General features: G+C 39.9%; 2 protein-coding genes across 2 annotated transcripts; both read left to right on the forward strand.

Annotated features, from left to right (window-relative positions):
- The first annotated feature begins 7,095 nt into the window (after positions 1-7,095).
- On the forward strand, positions 7,096-19,409 carry LOC146898202 (uncharacterized). The gene is made up of 6 exons (XM_085736519.1): positions 7,096-7,740; positions 7,917-10,199; positions 10,565-10,891; positions 10,955-12,232; positions 12,359-12,709; positions 12,761-19,409. The coding sequence occupies exons 1-6, from the start codon at positions 7,096-7,098 to the stop codon at positions 13,940-13,942; spliced, it is 6,066 nt and encodes a 2,021-aa protein (XP_085592645.1). The 3' UTR covers positions 13,943-19,409.
- LOC146898203 (uncharacterized) lies at positions 14,525-19,176 on the forward strand. The gene is made up of 5 exons (XM_085736520.1): positions 14,525-14,771; positions 15,416-15,907; positions 16,017-16,792; positions 17,236-17,717; positions 18,450-19,176. The coding sequence occupies exons 1-5, from the start codon at positions 14,525-14,527 to the stop codon at positions 19,174-19,176; spliced, it is 2,724 nt and encodes a 907-aa protein (XP_085592646.1).
- Positions 19,410-19,526: the final 117 nt, after the last annotated feature.

Consider the following 19,526-nt stretch of genomic DNA (forward strand, 5'->3'; position numbering starts at 1 on the left):
ATGCAGGATGAATTTGAAATGAGCATGATGGGAGAGCTGAAGTTCTTCCTTGGCATTCAAATCAACCAATGCAAAGATGGAGTCTATGTTCATCAATCAAAGTATACAAAGGAGCTTCTGAAGAAGTTCAAGCTTGAAGATTGTAAAGTGATGAACACTCCAATGCACCCTACGTGCACCTTAAGCAAAGAAGATGAAGGAGCTAAAGTAGATCAGAAGCTGTACAGAGGTATGATTGGTTCTCTGTTATACCTCACTGCATCTAGGCCATATATTTTATTCAGTGTATGCTTGTGTGCAAGATTCCAATCAGATCCTAGAGAATCTCATATGACTGCTGTCAAGAGAATCTTCAGGTATTTGAAGGGAACAACTAATCTTGGACTCCTCTATAGGAAATCCTTAGATTATAAGCTAATTGGATTCTGTGATGCTGATTATGCTGGTGATAGGATTGAAAGAAAGTCAACCAGTGGCAATTGTCAATTTCTGGGTGATAATCTTATATCATGGGCTAGCAAAAGACAAACAACTATTGCTATGTCTACAGCAGAAGCAAAATACATTTCAGCTGCAAGTTGTTGTACACAACTACTTTGGATGAAACATCAGTTGGAAGACTATCAGATAATTGCTAACAGTATTCCCATTTATTGTGATAATACTGCTGCTATTTGTTTGTCTAAAACTCCAATTTTGCATTCAAGAGCTAAGCACATTGAAATCAAACACCATTTTATCAGAGATTATGTTCAAAAAGGAATTTTAGATATACAATTCATTGATACTGAGAATCAATGGGCTGATATATTTACTAAGCCTTTAACTGTTGAAAGATTTGATTTTATAAAGAAAAATTTGAACATGCACTACGTGTCTGATTAACGTTTGCTTGCTCCTGAATAGGATTTTAGGTTCTGAAGTCATTTCAGAAGCAGTAGTCCATCAGAAGCTCTTTATTGAGGTTCTGAGGAAAACTTGCTTCTGATGATGACGTCAGCATCTGAAGTCCAGAAGCTGGATTTTATGCTTCTGAATAGTAGAGTTAGTGGAAACGGTGGGAGTTACTTTTTATGGTAACTTCTGGCCCACTAACTTGGTAGTTACTCTGAGAGTTTCTGACGTGGCCTATCTGTATTGGTGTATAACTTAAAAGGGCAATGATGATTCACTAGCTTTGAAAATACTTTCACGCGCCCCCAATTAGTCATTAATGTTATGTTTGTTTGTCTCTTTTGAATTGCAATCGTTTTACTCTTAACACTTTGTCAATTCACACACTACTCACTCACAACAAACACATTTGCTCTCAAACCTGTTATTGCGAAGTAAGCGCATTCTCTCAACCCTAGAACCCTAAAATCATCATCTTCTTCAAATCTTCTTCAATCATCATCAAATGGCATCATCAAGTTCAAAAGTTTCAGAATCTACATCAAACATGCAAGGCGCATCAGAATCTGGGTCCGTTTACAAAGAGAAGACTATGGATATTCCATGGAAATCCTTAATCGTCCAAATAGAATCACTAGTGGATTTCACTTCACTTAAGAAGTACAAAGTGAACATGTAAATACTCAGAAGCTATCTGAGTACTTCAAGATGCTGAATGGGCCAACTTATGTGAACTTGGTCAAAGACTTCTGGCTAAGGGCTGAGGTCTTTAATGGAAAGCCTGCGAAGGTCGTAGGAAAACAAGTTGGGTCAAAGAAAGGGAAGACGACGGTGGAAATGAATCCTACTTCTTTTGATAGCTTAGAGATAAGGCCTGAAGTGATGGGCATTCCTATAACCATCACTGAGGATGTTATAGCTAAAGCTTGTAGATTGGATGCAGAGGGAAGATTCCAAGAAATCGTAAAGAAGGAAGATGTCCTGCTGAAAAGCTACTACAACCTGCTTCTGGGTGGAGACTCAGAGGGCAAGCCTGCAGAAATGGAGATTCACAACAGGATGTTGGTGAAATTCTGCACTGATTGCTTCTTTCAAAGAGCAGGAGGGTCTGATCAACCCAATCATCAGCAGAAGCTGGCAATCTACTTCATGGCCATGCTTGAAAAGATTAATTTCCCAAGATATGTCATGGACTATCTCTGCTGGGCTATTAATGAAAGCACTGTCAAAGGAAGGAAACAAGTGCCCTATGGAAGATTGCTGTCTGAGATCTTTCATCAAGGGAGAGTGCTGGATTTCTTGAAAAAGACAAGGGATGTTTCTGATAGATGCTTCGAAGTCTCTACTGCTGAGAAGACTATCAGTAGCAAGACATTGCATTCTATGCATGTTTTCAAGACTGCCCCTAAAGATGAGAAGTGGTTGGAGATGACCACAGAAGAAACTGAGATTATCAGGGACTTTCCTTCCATCTTTGAGGAAAGTAATCCTGAATACTTAGCTAAATTAGTAGCTGAGTATGTCTTGGAGGAAGATGCAAACTCACAGGAGAAAGCTGCTTCTGTTAAGGGAAAGAAAGTCAAGGGAACTACTGCATCAGTAACTGCTACTGATAAGGGCAAGCAATAGAAGGTTGCTAAAAGAAAGAGAGGGAAAACTGAAACTGTTTTCCATAAAGAAAGGATGGAAGAAGCTCTGGATGAGCTAGAGAAAGAAGAGGCTGAGCCCAAGCTGAAAAGGAAGAAGGCTCCACTTGATAAGAAAAGTTCTATGGTTGAAGTGACTCCAGCCATGAAGAGGATGGCTAAGGAACGTTCTGATAATTTTCTAGCAAATAGGCTAGAAGCAAAAGCTTTGAAGGAATTTGAAAGAGATGAGGAAGGAGAATTTATGATAGTGGAAGAAGCTGGTGTTGATAACATAGAGCAAGGACAGATGGATCAGAATGAGAATCTTAGAACTCCAGAAGCTGATGCTTCAGAATCTGATGCTGCAAAGGATAAAGGAAAGAGGCAGAAAGTTGGTGCTGCTTCTATTCCCATAAAAAGAAGTAAAGGCAGATCAGAACCTATCATAACCAAGGAGCATCTGAGTACAGCTCTTTATGAGATAAAAGCAAAAGAGCACGAGAAGAAAGCATATGGGCCAATCTTCACTCCAATGATGGAAGTTACTTCTGACATGAAGAAGAAGGCTGATGAAGAAGCTGCTCAGATGCTAGCTGAACAACAGGAAAGGGAAGCTAAGAAGAGAAGGGATAGGGATGAAAGGCTTAAAGCCTCAGGCCTTGAACATTATGATGAGTTCTTCAAGGAAAAATCTATAGAAGTCAAGGAAGTGGTTGTTCAAGCTTTGAAGAAAGTTGGAACTTCAGAAGCTGTTCTAAAAGCATCAGATGCTACCACTTCAGTAGCTGGCTCTTCAGTCAAGGTAAATCAGATTCCAGTTACCTCTACCCCCATTTCACCCTCTTCATTACAACCACCTGCACCTGAGCAAGAAGAAGACACTTCTGTTTTAGAAAATCTTGCTCTCCACTACTCAGGTGAGTTACCCGAAGACAAGCCTACCTCAGAAAAAGCCTCTGAGACAACTCCTGAAGCAGCTGCTTCTGAAAAAGTTGTTTCAGGAAGCCCCCATCAACAACCACCTGAACCACTCAAACCCACATCACCCCCATAATCACCAGTAGCTAACACTGACCCCCAACTCAACACTCAAACATCAACTTCACCACATCAACCACCAACCAAAACTGAAACTGACTCCCAACTTAACCAACAACCAGAGCATTCACCAAAACCAACTCCCATGGATATTGACAATCCTCAAGTCAATGTCCAAGCCTCAACCTCAACCGCACACATTGCTTCTGACCAGCCATCATCCTCAACTCCATCTCAACACATCACCATTCCAATATCTAACCCTGTTCAAGATCTTGTACTTAGTGATTCTGACCTTGAAACTCTTGAACAACCACCCCCAGACATCCTGGAATCTGAATATATTGACGTTGAGCTACTCAAGATCCTCTCTGAAATGCATGATCTGGTGGATCAAAGAAGGACAATTGATCTCACCAATGAATCAAAATGCATCAAAATCAAGGGAGCTTCTGTCAGAAGGTTAATGGAGAATCTGAAGCAAAGACTAAGAGTTAGAAGTCCTAGACTGCTTCTGGCAAACAAGCCATTCTTCTCAGAAATGGACTACTTGACCAGAGACGCAAGGATGTTTAAGCTTCTGAGGCAACAGATGGCACAACAGCAGCAAGAAGCTAGAGCAAGGGAACAGGCTCTTCTCCAGAGGCAACAATATCTTGAAGAACTGCTGCAGAAGCAAACGGAAGAAATGGAGAAGATGAAGAAACAACAACAAACCAACCCTTAGTTGCACACCTTAGTGTTATCTTTTGTTTGTTGTTTGTTTTAGCTCTTTAGTTCTTGCTTCTGAAACCTTCTTGTTTTATTTCTTACTGCTTCTGAATGCTTAATGGTTCTGAATGCTTAGCTGGTTTTGATTCATATATGCCTGGATATTCTTGTTCATATACATATACATTGCTTTGAGTTACTTAGTTATTCATGCTCTGATTATATTGTTGATAAGATTATAGGTTCTGATTTTTGTTATACTCTCTTCATGTTTGAGTTTTTCTCAAATCTTTTTGTCTTTTATGTTTATTTGTTTTTTTGATAATGACAAAAGGGGGAGTATATGTGATAGTATTTAAAGGCTCCGAGCCCCATTAATGATATTTGAAAATTATTTTGAAAAACTTCTATCATTTTTTTTACCTTAAGGGTATAAGCTATGAACGAAAGAAGGAGTATCAAATTTCAAATAAAATTAATTGAACCATTCTTCTTATCTACAAGTTAATTCTTTCAATTTTGCTCTGATATTTTTTTACGCGCTAAAATGAATTTAATTAACCTGGATAGAACTTAGGGGGAGCTTACAAGCCTCACCTTAAAGACTATCAGACTCAGGGGGAGTTTGAGCTTACAAACCTCAGATTCTGAGCTTACAAACCTCAGAACCCTAAAGTCAACTTGTTAATTAGATTAACAACAATTGATCAATTTTAAATACTATTGTTTGTCATCATCAAAAAGGGGGAGATTGTTGGAACAAAATGTGTTTAACAATGAACCTTAAAGAGTTTTGATGATAACAAGGTATTAAAAATTGTAAATTGGACTAGCTAATATTTGTTCAAGTGTACAGGACCATAATTAAAAAGTTACATCATTTATTGGTTCTGAATGAGCAAATAAAGAGCAAAGGAAACAACAAAATTTGAAGCTTGGACGCTCCTGAAGGCAACGTGCTACTAAAGAGAAAAATCCGCTTCTGAAGAAAGAATAGTGCTCCTGAAGATTAGTGCTACTAAAGACAAGAGGTCCAGAAGCCACATCATCAGAAGCTGCATCATCAGAAGTTGCATTATCAGAAGCTGCCTCATCAGAAGCCATTTCACCAGAAGCTGAAGATCAACTGGATTTGCAAAGATTCAATGATTGAAGAATCATCACTGCAAAAGCTGTCTATTGGATTCGAAAACATAACAAAAGATTAGTGGAATTTTGCAACGGTCATTTCAAAGGTGTTTGAAGGCATGTGCTTGCAATTTTGGATGAAAGCGTTGACATTGTACTTTGTACGAACTGTACAACCACCTTCTCCACTACTCTGTTTTGTGTCCACGCTACAAGACAAGAAAACAGCTCCAGAATACGGCTTCACCTGCATAGATGTTCCTTTGGATAAGGAATGGATTTCAAATTGGTTCTTCATAGGACAACAACCAAATCAGGCAAAAGATCAAAGGTGAAAGATTAAGCTTCAACAACGACTTTTTGATGTGCTGGCAATTTCACAACGTCTCTTTCACACCTCTATATAAAGGAGTGAAGACTTAGAGAATTGGCAATGCTGAACAACAGACTCTCAACATTTTTACAAGTGCCAAACCTCTGCTGAAATTGTTCTGCATTCACTTAGAATTTCTGTGTCTCAAAGTCATATCTTAGAAATTTTTAAGTCATTGAGTCTGTATCTGATTTGTATTGTGAGCACCTCTGATTGTATATCAAGTGTTCAACCTTAAACAATTTTCTGTGTAATTTTGTTTAGTTAGAAGTCTCTTGCAGTTGTGCTTGAGCAGGAAGTCTCTTGATTGTGTTCTTGAGCATAGGAAGTCTCTTGCTTGTGTGCTTGAGCAAAGGAAGTCTCTTGCTTGTGTGCTTGAGCAATTGTAATCATATATTACTCTTAGTGAAATCTCCTTGGAAGTGCAAGGGGGACTGGACTACTTCCGGATTGTGGAAGGAACCAGTATAATTGTTTTGTGTCGTTCTTCTTCTCTCTCTCTCTCTCTCTCTCTCTCTGTTTTATTCCGCTGCATTTAGATTCTGATTATCACTTCAGAAGCTGACTCATTTAGCTTCTGACCAGTGTGTTCAGTTTTTAGGAGAAACGAAGAATTTTCCAAAACACAATTCAACCTCCCCTTCTTGTGTTTTTCTCACCTTCAATTATTATTATTATTATTATTATTATTATTATTATTATTATTATTATTATTATTATTATTATTATTATTATTATTATTATTATTATTATTATTATTATTATTATTTATTTATTTATTTATTTATTTATTTTTTCACAAATATTATTGTTGTTGTTATCATCATCATCATCATCATCATCATCATCAAGTAGTCAAAACTCAATTAGGGGCGAAAAAACGACCTTGATATTATCATACAAAGACCGGTGTAACGACAAAGAAGAATCTGTCTTCGTGAGCATAACTCAATTGTCAGGGACATGCATTGTTATATGTAGGGGCCGGGGTTCGAACCCTGGACACCCCACTTACTTATTCACCTTAAAAAAATGTGAATTATAGCCTAGTGGCTAAGCTACTTGAAAAAAAAAAGCTACAGATAAGATTTAATAGGCAGATCATCTTAAAAAAAAAAAAGAATCAATAGACATATTAGCAAGTTTTTTCTCTCTGAGTGCTCTCTGTAACGGTCTAATATCGATCTAAATCTCGCTTTCGGCACGGCTGCAGCACGGTTCCAAGCTTCCTCTTCCTGCACTGACACAGCAAGGCTCCAAGCTTCAGACTCTATTTACTTACATCTGGGTTTCATGTCTGCCGACTTCATCTTCGTTGCGCACATGGATACAGGTGAAGATCTAACCAAAAAACCACCTGATCACAATGATTCAAATGGAAATCCAAATAAAAATCAAACAATCTCCTTCAGAGACATGGTTATGGGTAAACAAAAAATTGCTCCACCAAAGCCAAATGTGGATCTTTTTGCTACAAAACTCGCTCATGTCGAGTATTACGGAGGTAATCCTTCCGCACCTATGGTACACATCAATGACTCAGTGTTTGAGGGAATTTGTGAACCATGGAAAGATTCATTAGTGGTAAAACTAATGGATAAAAGTATTGGTTACCATACCATGAAGGACCGTCTAACAAGAATTTGGAAGCTTTCTTCTGGTTTTGACATAATGGCTATAAGCAATGACTACTATATGGTCAAGTTTGATCTAGAACAAGATCGAATGAAGGTTATTGAAGGTGGACCATGGATGATTTTTGATCATTATCTCACTGTGCAATCTTGGTCACCAGAATTTGCCTATCCTTTTGAGAAAATTGAAAAAACAATGGTTTGGATCCGATTCCCTGGGCTCAATTTGGTTTTTTATGATGAAAGCATTCTTCTTGCTTTGGCTTCAACAATTGGTAGACCTATCCGCGTCGACAGTAACACGCTTGATGTAAGGCGTGGTCGTTTTGCTCGAGTTTGTGTCGAAATAGATCTCAATAAACCTGTTGTTATAGTGGTTCAATTATACCGAACACTGATTTCGATTTCTCACACATACACACACACACACACACACACACACGCTCTCTCTTTCCCATATATATAAGCAGTTCCATAAATCAAAATTGTATTTAAGCAAAAAATACTAAGATGATAGAGAGTGAGAGAAAACTAGAGAGAGAAAACAAGGGTGGGGATGGGGCAACAAGGGACACAAATGAGAGAGGCGGTCTGGTAGCAGCTCAACGGAACAACAACTGGAACCTCTCCACTGTTTCGTTTTTCTTTACGAATCTGCCGGATGGTTTTAAGGTTTCTGAGTTGTGGACTATTTTTCTTAGTATAGGTAGTGTGGGGGAAGTGTATGTGCCTTTGAAATGTGATCGATGGGGTCGAAGGTTTGGGTTCGTTAAGTTTCAAGATGTTAAGGATGTGAAGGTGCTGGAGCAAAGGTTGGGGGAGGTCTGGATGGGAGGAAAGAAGGTGAAGATCAACAAAGCTAAGTTTGGGAGAGAGACCAAGGAAGCTGTAGTGGCTCCGGTGAGAAAGGCAAAGACTGTTGGAAGTGGAAAGCTGGTGACTGAGGAGATTTCTTTCAAAAATGTAGTGCAGCAGGGTCAGCAGGGTGGAGTGCAGCCGGTGGTATTACGCAGGTTGGTGGTGTTACCATCGGAGGAAAGGCTCAAGGAGTTGGAAAGTTGTTTTGTGGCAGTGCTTTCTTTTCCAAGAGAGGCAGATCAAGTTCTGAACAGTTTGATGCTGGGAGGGATGAAGCAGATAGGAGTCTCCTCCTTAGGAACCAACAAGGTGCTTTTGAAAGCTGCTGAACCTATGTGTATAGAGGAAGCAGAAGGCAGACAGGACCCTTGGTGGAGAGGGTTGTTTTCTTCGGTCAAAAGATGGTCCCCAAGCTCGGTGGTGCAACAAAGAAAGGTATGGCTAAGTGTTTTTGGTTTACCTTTGCATGTGTGGGATGAGAGTTGTTTCAAACAAGTGGGGAGTTTGTTTGGTGACTTTGTGGACTTTGATGAAGACACCATTACTTTCAAGAAATTGGAGTTGGCTAGGATTTGTGTTAATACATCAAGGATGGCTTTTATTAATGAGAAGTTTAGAATGGAGGTAATGGGGGCTATTTTTGATGTTTGGGTGATGGAAGAAGGAGGGCGGCCGATGGTTCAAAGGAGGGAGGAGGTGTCTGGCTGGGAGGAGGAGTCGGTGGCGTCGCCCTATGGTGGTAGAGAGGGTGGTGTGTGGCCTGTGCAATTGGATGAAGGGGATGATGTCAGTCCTAGGGGAGTGGCATCTATGCAACTAGCCAATAGGGTAGAGTCTAATGCTGATTGTCAACATTTATTGTTGAGGAGACATTTGGGGAGGTCAGCAGAGTTTTCACAAGTGGGCCAGCACTCAACTGCCTTGTTGGGGGAAAAATTTTCAAATGATCAAATCATGAAGGAACAAGTGGCGGTTGAGACATCTGCTTTTGAGGATCAAAATCTGTTGAAGGAAAAGGAGAAGTCTGCATCTCTCCCTCTTGTGTTAATTGTTGAACATGTGGAGGTGCAGGGTTTGGTAGATCATGGTGGGGTAGGAAGTATTGGTCACGTGGGAGAGGAGGGAGGGATGATTGAGGCGCGTGTGGTTGGAGGACAGGTGGGGCCAGCAGTTGATGATGTTGTTTTAGAGGAGTGTGGGGGTAAACCTGTGGGTGAGGCGCGTGAGGGAGCAGGAATGGTAGGGCCCGCTGTTGACTTGGACATAGGTGGGGCAGAAAAGGCTTTTGATGCTGGTGGGCCTTCTATTATTGGGCCTAGTCCAGTTTTGGGTGAGAATGTGTTAGATAAGAAGTGTGCTAACGATGGGGAGAAGATTCAGGAGGTGGGAAGAGTAAATAGTCATGTTCGCTTCGCTTTGGAGGACTCCGACCTGTCGGATTCTAGCGACTCAGTCGGGGACCTACAGGAGGAGCATGAGAGGAAAGTTTTACAGAAGGCAAAATGTAGATTTAAGAAGAAACAAGGTGGCGGAAAAATTCCTCCGTTAGGTAATTCAAGTATGCTTCATATGGTTGAATTGGTGAAAGGTAGTAGAAGTAGAGGGAAGAAATGTTCTAAAGCTAGTGTAAAGTCTCATAAAGAAGGTGTTATGGAGGGAGTTGGTGGCGGGGAGGAGGAAAATGAGGAGTCTCAAGGTAGAAAGCTAGGGATGGTGGCCTCACCATCTTCGGGGCTTAGATTGATTCTAAATGAGGATGATGGAACGCAAGTGCCGGAAACACCGACAATGTCAATAGGAGTAGATCCTTTGAAGAAAGTGGAAGCCTCATCTTTGTATGGCATTCAAAATGGCATAGGGTTTTCTTTTACAACTCCGGAAGGTGCTAATAAAGATAGGTTGGAGAAGATGGAAGTGGTGGATGTGTGCAAGAAGGTAATTAGGGAGAAAATAAAGGTTAATCAATGATAATTACAACCTTCAATATTAGAGGACTAGGGGGTGCAACAAAGAGGAATAAAATTAAAGAATTGGTGCGCAATAATAAGGTGGAGTTCATGGCCATTCAAGAGACAAAAATGGAGATCATCACGGAGAATTTTTGTCACAAGCTTTGGGGAGGGGTGGATTGTGATTAGGCTTTTCTCCCTTCTGAAGGTAATAGTTGGGGAATTCTCTCTCTTTGGAGTAAAACAAATAATTACACAAATTCTATTTTTGTGGGTGAAGGTTTTGTAGGGGTGAGTTTGGATTGGGGGGTGTTGAAACATAGATGTTACATTGTTAATGTTTATTCGAAGTGTGATTTACCGGCGAAGAAGAGGTTGTGGGAGAAACTTGTGGAATTGAGAAGGACTATGGAAGAGGGTGCGTGGTGTATTTTAGGGGACTTCAACTCGGTGGGTAGTAGCGACGAACGTAGAGGTGTGCATGAGGAGGTCACTACTAGTCAACGGGAGGAGATAATCCATTTTAATAATTTTTTGCGGGAGGTCGAATTGGAAGATTTAAATGTGTTGGGAAGGAGGTTTACGTGGTACCATCCGAATGGGAGAGCTATGAGCCGAATTGATAGGGTTCTAATTTCCGAAGAGTGGGGGGAATTGTGGGGGGAGTCTTCTCTTTGGGTGCTTCCTAGAGATGTCTCCGATCATTGCCCACTAATTCTTAAAGAAGCCGGTTGGGATTAGGGGCCTCGTCCGTTTCGTTTCAACAATTATTGGTTGGAAAATAGAGAGTTCAAAAAGGTGGTGGAGGAGGCTTGGAGCGGTTCTCAAACTCAAGGATGGATGAGTTTTGTATTGAAAGAAAAATTAAAGAGATTGAAATTCTCTATCAAGGAATGGCATCATGGTGTTTATGGTGATATGGAGGCTAGGGTGGGTAAGTTGGTGGACGACATTCTTGAGTTGGATATTAGAGGAGAGGATAGAGGCTTGAGTGAAGTGGAGGTTGATTTGAGGAAAGATTTGTTCCGGGAATTATGGAGACTTCGCAAAGCTAAAAATTCAACAATGGTTCAAAGGGCGAGATCTAAATGGCTCAAGGAGGGAGACACTAATTCCAAGTATTTTCATAAGTGTGTAAAATTGAGGGCTAGTAGAAATTCTATTAAGGCCCTAAGGGAGGGAGAGGAGTGGGTGCAATCCCTGATGGAAGTTAAAAGGGTGGTGGTGGAGTATTTTAAGAATCAAGTAGCGACATCTTGGTGGGAAAGACCAAAGTTAGATGGGGTCCCGTTTGAGAGGGTGAGTGAAGTGGATAATGAGGTGTTGGTGGCTCCTTTTACTCTTGAAGAAATTGAAGAGGTGGTGAAGGATAGTGATGGTGATAAGAGTCCGGGTCCGGATGGATTCAATTTTGCTTTTATAAAAAAGTTTTGGTACTTACTTAGAGGGGAGGTGAAAATTATGTTTGAACAATTTCATGGAAATGAGACTATTCCAAAGGCGATGTTGGCTTATTTTGTGGCTTTGATTCCGAAAATTAATTCCCCCTTGGAAGTGAAAGATTTTAGGCCTATCTCGCTTTTAGGGTGTCTTTATAAGCTTTTAGCAAAGGTCTTGGCTAGGCGTTTGGCGAAGATTATGAATCCTATTATTTCCTCTAATCAATCGGCCTTTCTTAAAGGTAGGAATTTGGCGGATGGGGTGTTGGTGATCAATGAAATTGTTGACTTTGCGAAGAAATTTAAGAAGGAATGTTTGATTCTTAAAGTAGATTTTGAAAAGGCGTATGATTCGGTGGATTGGGGTTTTTTGATCTATATGATGAAAAGAGTGGGATTGAGTACGAAATGGATTGCTTGGATGAAGGCATGTGTGTGTGGGGGTAGTATGTCAATTCTTGTTAACGGTAGTCCAACGGAACAAATAGATATTCAAAAAGGTCTTAAGCAAGGGGATCCGTTAGCACCTTTTCTCTTTCTTTTGGTGGCGGAAGGTTTTAGTGGGTTGATGAGGAATGCTGTCCGGTTAAATTTCTTCCAAGGTTTTAAATTGAAAGAAGATGGGAAAGAATACACTCACCTTCAATATGCCGATGATACGATTTGTATGGGGAAGGCAACGGTGGAAAATCTGTGGACTTTGAAGGCTGTGTTAAGAGGTTTTGAAATGGCATCCGGGTTGAAGGTCAATTTTTACAAAAGTTGTTTGATGGGAATTAATGTGAATGCGGAGTTCATGGCGATGGCGTGTAACTTTCTTAATTGTAGTCAAGGTAATTTCCCATTCCGTTACTTGGGTTTGTCGGTAGGAGGAAATCCGGGTAGAGTGTCAACGTGGGATCCGCTTTTGGAGCACCTAGCTAAGAAGTTGAATTCTTGGGGAAATAAGTATATTAGCCTTGGTGGAAGAATTGTTCTTCTTAACTCCGTCTTAAATGCTATTCCTATTTTTCATCTTTCTTTTTTTAAGATGCCAGTTAAGGTGTGGAAGAAGATAGTCCGAATTCAAAGGGAGTTTCTTTGGGGAGGGGTGGAAGGGGGGAGGAAGATCAATTGGGTGAAGTGGAGTATACTGTGTCAACCTAAGGAAATTGGAGGCCTCGGGGTGAAGGATGTCCGGTTGATGAATATGAGTTTGTTAGCCAAGTGGCGATGGAGGTTGTTGAATGGGGAGGAGGGTCTTTGGAAGGATTTGTTGGGGGAGAGGTATGGGATGAGGGTGTGTGAGAAGTTGGAAGGGGGAGAGGAGGTGTGTCCGTGTAATGCATCCAAATGGTGGAAGGATGTGGTGAACTTAGATAGTAGAGGAGAGGAAGATTGGTTTAATGAAGAGTTAGAAAGGAGTGTGGGGGATGGGGCTAGTACTAAATTTTGGAAGATGGCGTGGAGAGGGGAGACCCCTTTTATGGTTAAATATTCAAGACTTTTCTCTATTTCGACTCAACAAGAGGCTAGTGTGTTTGATATGTGGGAGGATCTTGAGGAGGGGGGGAGATGGGCCTTTAGGTGGAGACGCCGTTTGTTTGTGTGGGAAGAAAATCTTCTTACTAATTTGTTGGGAGAGTTGGATGTTTTTGTGAGAAGGGATGAGGTGGATAGGTGGAGGTGGAAGTTGGGTGAGGAGGAGTGTTTTACGGTGAATTCGATGTATGGAAAGTTGGAAGAGGGTGGGAGGACCGAAGTCCCGAGATCGGAGGGAGAGTTATATGTGTTTCAAAATATTTGGAAGGTTGGTGTTCCTTCTAAGGTGACCGCCTTGGTTTGGAAGGCTCTTTTAGACCGAATTCCAACGAGAGTGAACTTGGAGTTAAGGCGGTGTTTGCCTCCGGATATAGGGTCGAATTGTGTTTGGTGTGGATTGGCGCCCGAATGTACTTCTCATATTTTCTTTCATTGTAATTTGGTAATGAATATTTGGAGGAAGTTAATGGATTGGTTAGATTTGAATTTTATTATGCCTCCAAATATGTTCATTCATTGGGAATGTTGGAGTGGAGGAACTATGCATAAAAAGGTTCGGAAGGGTTTGAGAATGATTTGGCAAGCGACAATATGGACGATTTGGAAAGCAAGGAATGATTGTATTTTCAATGCGGGTGTAACTCGGTGGGAAGAGGTAGTGGACGAGATAAAGGTGTTATCTTGGCGGTGGTTTTTGGAGAGATGTAATGGTCCGGCTTGTATGTTTTACGAGTGGGAGTGGAGCCCTCGTGTCTGTTTGTTGAGATAATTGAAGGTTGGGCGGTGGCTGCTTCTGAGTTTCGGTCTGTTGGTTTTTGGAGGCCTGCTGAGCTCTATTCGGTTCTGTTACCAGCTTTTTGGCTGCTGGTTTTTTATTTTCATTGCTGGTTTTCCTACTGTTTTTGTGTATCTTGGTCTAGTTCGCGTGCCTGTGTAGTCTGGTTGGGGGTTTTTTGCGGCTTGGTTTTTGTAGGAGTGTGTGTTGGCAGATGTAGCCTTGGATGTTGGGCTGGTATTTTGTTTCTGGTCCTGTTTTGTTCATGTAATAGGATTAAGGGGGTTTTTTATTGAGTTGTAGTTTGGTGGAGAGGTGCCACTTCTTTTAAGGCCCTCTAGGTGTACTCTTTTTCCTCCTTTGCGGGTTAGTGCACCTTGTGCTAACCTTGCTAATAATATTTGCTGATTCAAAAAAAATAAACCTGTTGTTGGTAAAGTGTGGATCAAGGGGCATTGGTATAAAGTTGAATATGAAGGTTTACACAGAATTTGCACATCATGTGGATGTTATGGGCACCTTGGACGTGACTGTAAAAAGGTTGTGAAGGTTGCAAGTAAGGAAACTTCTCTTAATATGGACACGACATCATCGGTTCCTGTTTCTGGCCCGGTGGCTTCTGTTTCTATCAACAATGGCACGGTGGATTCTACCACTGTCAAGGTTTCAGAGCCGTTAGCAAACAATCAGGTACAACCTTCAATTCCCATTAATTTCTCTGAACCATTACATGTTACTATGATGTCAGATGAGGAAAGAATCAAACATAATATGAAGAATATTAATGAGGAGGATCTCTATGGAGATTGGCTCATGGTTACACGTAAAAGAGGCAAGGCAAAATAGCATGGAAAATCTGTCATTAATGTTGCGGATTTGCACGGCAATTAAAGCAGGGAGATAAAAAAGGCAGCTCTCAAACCTACCAAGTCAACAATAGAGGTCAGTCTTTGGTTAAAAATATTATTAAAAATAAAAGGCCAAGGCAAGAAAATGAATGGTTAGACAATTTTATACGGCACCTACCAATGCCAAAGAAGCCACTTTAATTGAAAATTGTTCTCCTAAAGCATATAATAGTGCTAGTGCCACCCCACAAACGTATAATAGTGCTAGTGCCGCCCCACATGTTTATAAGGATAAAGACAAAATGGACCCTACCATACATGATATTGGAAATGGTATTAAATCAATGTTAAATTTAAAACACGTTTCTAACTCACAGTATGAGCTTCCCTAAAAAAAAAAAACTCACAGTATGAGCTAATGTTAGATGCAGATGAAATTATCTCTACTCAGAAAGTGCTGGAGGGGGAAGGAAAGGAGATGGTTCTAGTAACTCAAAATCATAATGATTTTATGGCTGCTTAATGTTGGCATTTGTTTGGCTAACTTTATTTATTTTATTTTTTATGGATTGTTACAAAGATTTCTCTTTTCTTTCCTGGAATATTCGTGGTGCTTTAGGTAATAGTTCTAGACGCCATGTTCGTGAGATTATTAGAGTTTATCATCCCACTCTTTGTTTTATTTTTGAAACTCATGGTGCTTTTCAAAAAGTGGAAATTTTTTGGGATTCTTTAGGATATCAGCCTTTATTTCTTCAAGAGGCTAGAGGTCATGCGGGAGGGATTTGGGTTTTATCTTGCACTAATGATTTTACCTTTACTCTTATCCATAATATGCATCAAGCTATCACCTTTCGCATCTCTAAGGGAATGGCTACTTGGTATTGCTCGGCCATATATGCTTCTCCTACTTATACTATTAGGCTTAAACTTTGGGAGCATCTGATGGATTTTCGGAATTCAATTTTGGGTCCTTGGATCATGATTGGTGATTTTAACGAGGTTCACAACTGCAGAGAGGTCTCTGGTGGGGACTTTAACTTGTTTCGGGCTAATCTTCTCTCTCAAATGATGGATGCTTGTGGAGTCATGGATTTAGACACTATTGGGGGTACATTTACTTGGAGGAGAAATTCTCAATATGGTGGCCATATTCGTAAAAAAACTTGATAGATGTCTAGCATATGTGGATTGGAGGCTGGCTTTTCCTCATTCTCTAGCTGAGTTGTTACCTACTCATGACTCTGATCATAACCCTATTTTGGTTAGTTGTATGAAGGCAGCGAGTAGGAGGTCTAATATTTTTCATTTTCAAGCAGCTTGGCTTCAGCATCCAGATTATAAACCTTTAGTTCAATCTACTTGGAATGACACTGGCGGTAATGTGATCTCTAAGCTCCAAGCGGTCCAAAAGTCTTCGGAGAGATTTAATTATGATATCTTTGGTAACATTTTTAAAAATAAAAGAGATATGGAAGCTAGGATCAAAGGAGTGCATCAACAACTTGATTATTGTCAGTCCTCTGATCTTATCAATTTTGAAAGGCATTTGCAAAATGAGTATAACAAGGTCTTGGCTCAAGAGGAGATGTTGTGGCATCAAAAGTCTAGAGAGAATTGGATTAAATTTGGGAATAGGAATACAAAATTTTTTCATGTCCAAACTATCATTCGTCGAAGGAGAAATAAGGTGGTTGGCTTGAATATTGATGGTATTTGGTGCACAGATGAAGATTCTTTGAGAAGGGAAGCTTTATCTTACTTTAGGAGCTTATTTCAAGAGGGAGGATCAACCAGTCCTTCAAGCCTCCATTTTTCTCACTTTCCTCATATTAGTATTGGTCTTTATAACTCTCTTTGCCACAACCCAAGTCTTGAAGAGGTCAAGTCTGCTCTTTTCTCGATGAATTCTTATAAGGCTCCTGGTCCAGATGGGTTCCAACCTATTTTCTTTAAAACATTTTGGAATATTGTTTCCTCAGAAGTTCATAACTTGGTTTCCACTGCTTTTCAATAAGGTACCATCGATCCAAAATTGACTGAGACTCTTATTGTTCCTATTCCTAAAATTGATGATCCTATGTCTTTGAAAGATTTTAGGCCTATTAGTCTTTGCAATGTTATGCTTAAAATTATTTCTAAGGTGCTGGTGGGGAGGATTAGACCTCATTTAAATAGCCTTATCAGCCCTTTTCAAAGTAGTTTTATTCCTAAACGAGGCACGACTGATAATGCTATTATCGCACAAGAAATAGTTCATAGCATGAATAAGAAGAAAGGAAAAAAAAAGGTTATATTTTGTTCAAAATTGATTTTGAAAAAGCTTATGATAGAGTAGATTGGAATTTCCTTCGTATTACTTTACATGATTTTGGTTTCCCTACTTCCATTATTACTCTTATTATGAACTGTATAACCTCTTCAACTTTATCTTTGAAGTGGAACAACGAAAAACTAGAGAGTTTTATTCCTCAAAGAGGCTTAAGGCAAGGGGATCCTATGTCTCCTTATCCTTTTGTCCTTTGCATGGAAAAACTTTCTATGTTAATTCAAGAGAAGGTTCAATCTAATGAATGGCATCCGATAAAAATCTCCAATAATGGTCCAGCTATATCACATTTATTTTTTGCAGATGATTATCTTTTGTTTACTCAAGCTAAATCCTCTCAAGTTAGAATAGTGAAAGAAGTCTTAAAGAGTTTTTGTCATGCTTCTGGGTTGAAAGTTAATATTCAAAAATCAAGATTCATGTCTTCTGCTAATATCTCTAGAAGCAAAGTGAATAAATTTTCTTCTATCGTTCATTTTACTCATCATACGCAATTAGGGAAATACCTTGGGTTCCCTATGTTATCCGGTAGGATAAAAAATGATGACTTTGCTTATATCATGGTTCGAGTCAATAGCAGATTGGATGGATGGTAGACAAAACTCCTTAGCTGAGCAGGGAGGGTGACATTGGCCCAATCAGTGGTCTCTGCTCTTCCTACCTACTCTATGCAAAATTTATGGATTCCTGAAGGAGTGTGTAACCAAATAGATGCTTCTATCAGACAATTTATTTGGGGAAGGAAGCATAGTCATTGGGTGAATTGGAAGATGATTACACAACCTAAGTCTAGAGGGGGGTCTTGGAATTCGGACAGCTCGTGCTTCAAATATATCTATTCTGGGCAAACATGTTTGGGATTTGCTCCATAATCCGGATAAGCTTTGGGACAACCTTCTTTCTTCTAAATATCTTCATGGTATCTCTATTTTAGAAGCAACGAATTATCAGGGTCCTTCTTGTGTTTGGAAGGTTATTACCAAGACAGTTGAAGTTTTAAAATCCGGATTTAAGACTAGAATTGGAAGAGGGGAGGTTTCTCTTTGGTATGACAAATGGTTGGAGGATGATTATCTTTATAATCTTGTCCCTTATGTCCACATTAGTGAAACTAATTTGAGACTGAGGGACATTTACCATCACGACCGCTGGAATTTCTCTCATCTCACAACTCAGATACCTCTCAATATTCAACTCCAAATTCAAAGTATCTTCATCGACGAGTCTTCCCAAGACATCAAGATTTGGAGTCATTCCTCATTAGGTATGTACTCTGTTAAAAGTGGTTATCACTGGTTGACTTCAAACTCTCTTTCTTTTGCAGGTCAGACACAGCAGGAAACATGGCAATGGATTTGGAAGCTCAACCTCCCAGAGAATCTCAAACATTTTATCTTTTGGCTGTGCATGGTAACCTTCCAACGAATGCATTTCGGGCTAGTAGACATTTAACCTCAGATTCATTATGCAAGAGATGTGGAGCTAATATTGAGTCACTTCTTCACACCTTTAGAGATTGCCCTCCGTCATTGGCGATCTGGGATGCCTTGTTGTTCAATAAAGATTCAAATTTCAATTCTCAAGATTTCAATTGGTGGTTCAAACAGTACGCCCTTGCTCCTAATGGTAATATCTTCATTATTACTTGTTGGGTTTTATGGAATGCTCGAAATCAGAAGGTTTTTAATGGAAAGGATTGGGTAAATTGGGTTTGTCTTAGCCATATTTATTCTCTTCATTCAGATGTGGTGGTGCACTTGTCTAATGATGTAACTCAGAAGCCCATTAGACATGTTAAATTGATTCCTCCTTTGGATAATATTATAAAAGTTAATGTTGACGGTAGTTCTATTTCTAATCCTGGGAGATCCGGTTTTGGAGGTCTCATTAGAAACAGTAATGGTGATTGGTTGCTGGGTTTTTCTGGATTTTGTGGTATTACTTCTTGCTTGGCGGCTGAATTGTATGCCATTTTTCATGGCCTTTGTATTGCGTATGATGCGAGCCACAAGAACATTATTCTTGAAATTCTAAGATGGCTCTTGATTTAATCATGTCGGATGTCGAATCTCATCATCCTCATGCTCCTCCGTCAAGGTAACGAGTGTGCAGATTGGCTTGCTAAGTATGGTGCTTCTTCTTCAGATGCTCTAAAGTCTTGGATTTTTTGCCCTCCTCAACTGCATCGTTCCCTTCTGGATGATGCTCTTGGAGTTGTTCGCTTAAGATTGTAGTTTGGTTTTGTTTTTTATCTTTTCTTCTTGATAAAAAAAAAAAGATAAAACATATAAAGACCCATGGAACTAGAACCAACAATTCTAACATTACATAACATAAACCTGTGTCTATATTTAGTGACATGCATAATCACATTCTAATCAAACTCTGTAAATAAATCAAT

This window comes from Medicago sativa, chromosome 8 (assembly GCF_051527215.1).
Source record: "Medicago sativa cultivar Bolivia chromosome 8, Bolivia_mono, whole genome shotgun sequence".
In the NCBI taxonomy this organism is placed as follows: Eukaryota; Viridiplantae; Streptophyta; class Magnoliopsida; order Fabales; family Fabaceae; genus Medicago; species Medicago sativa.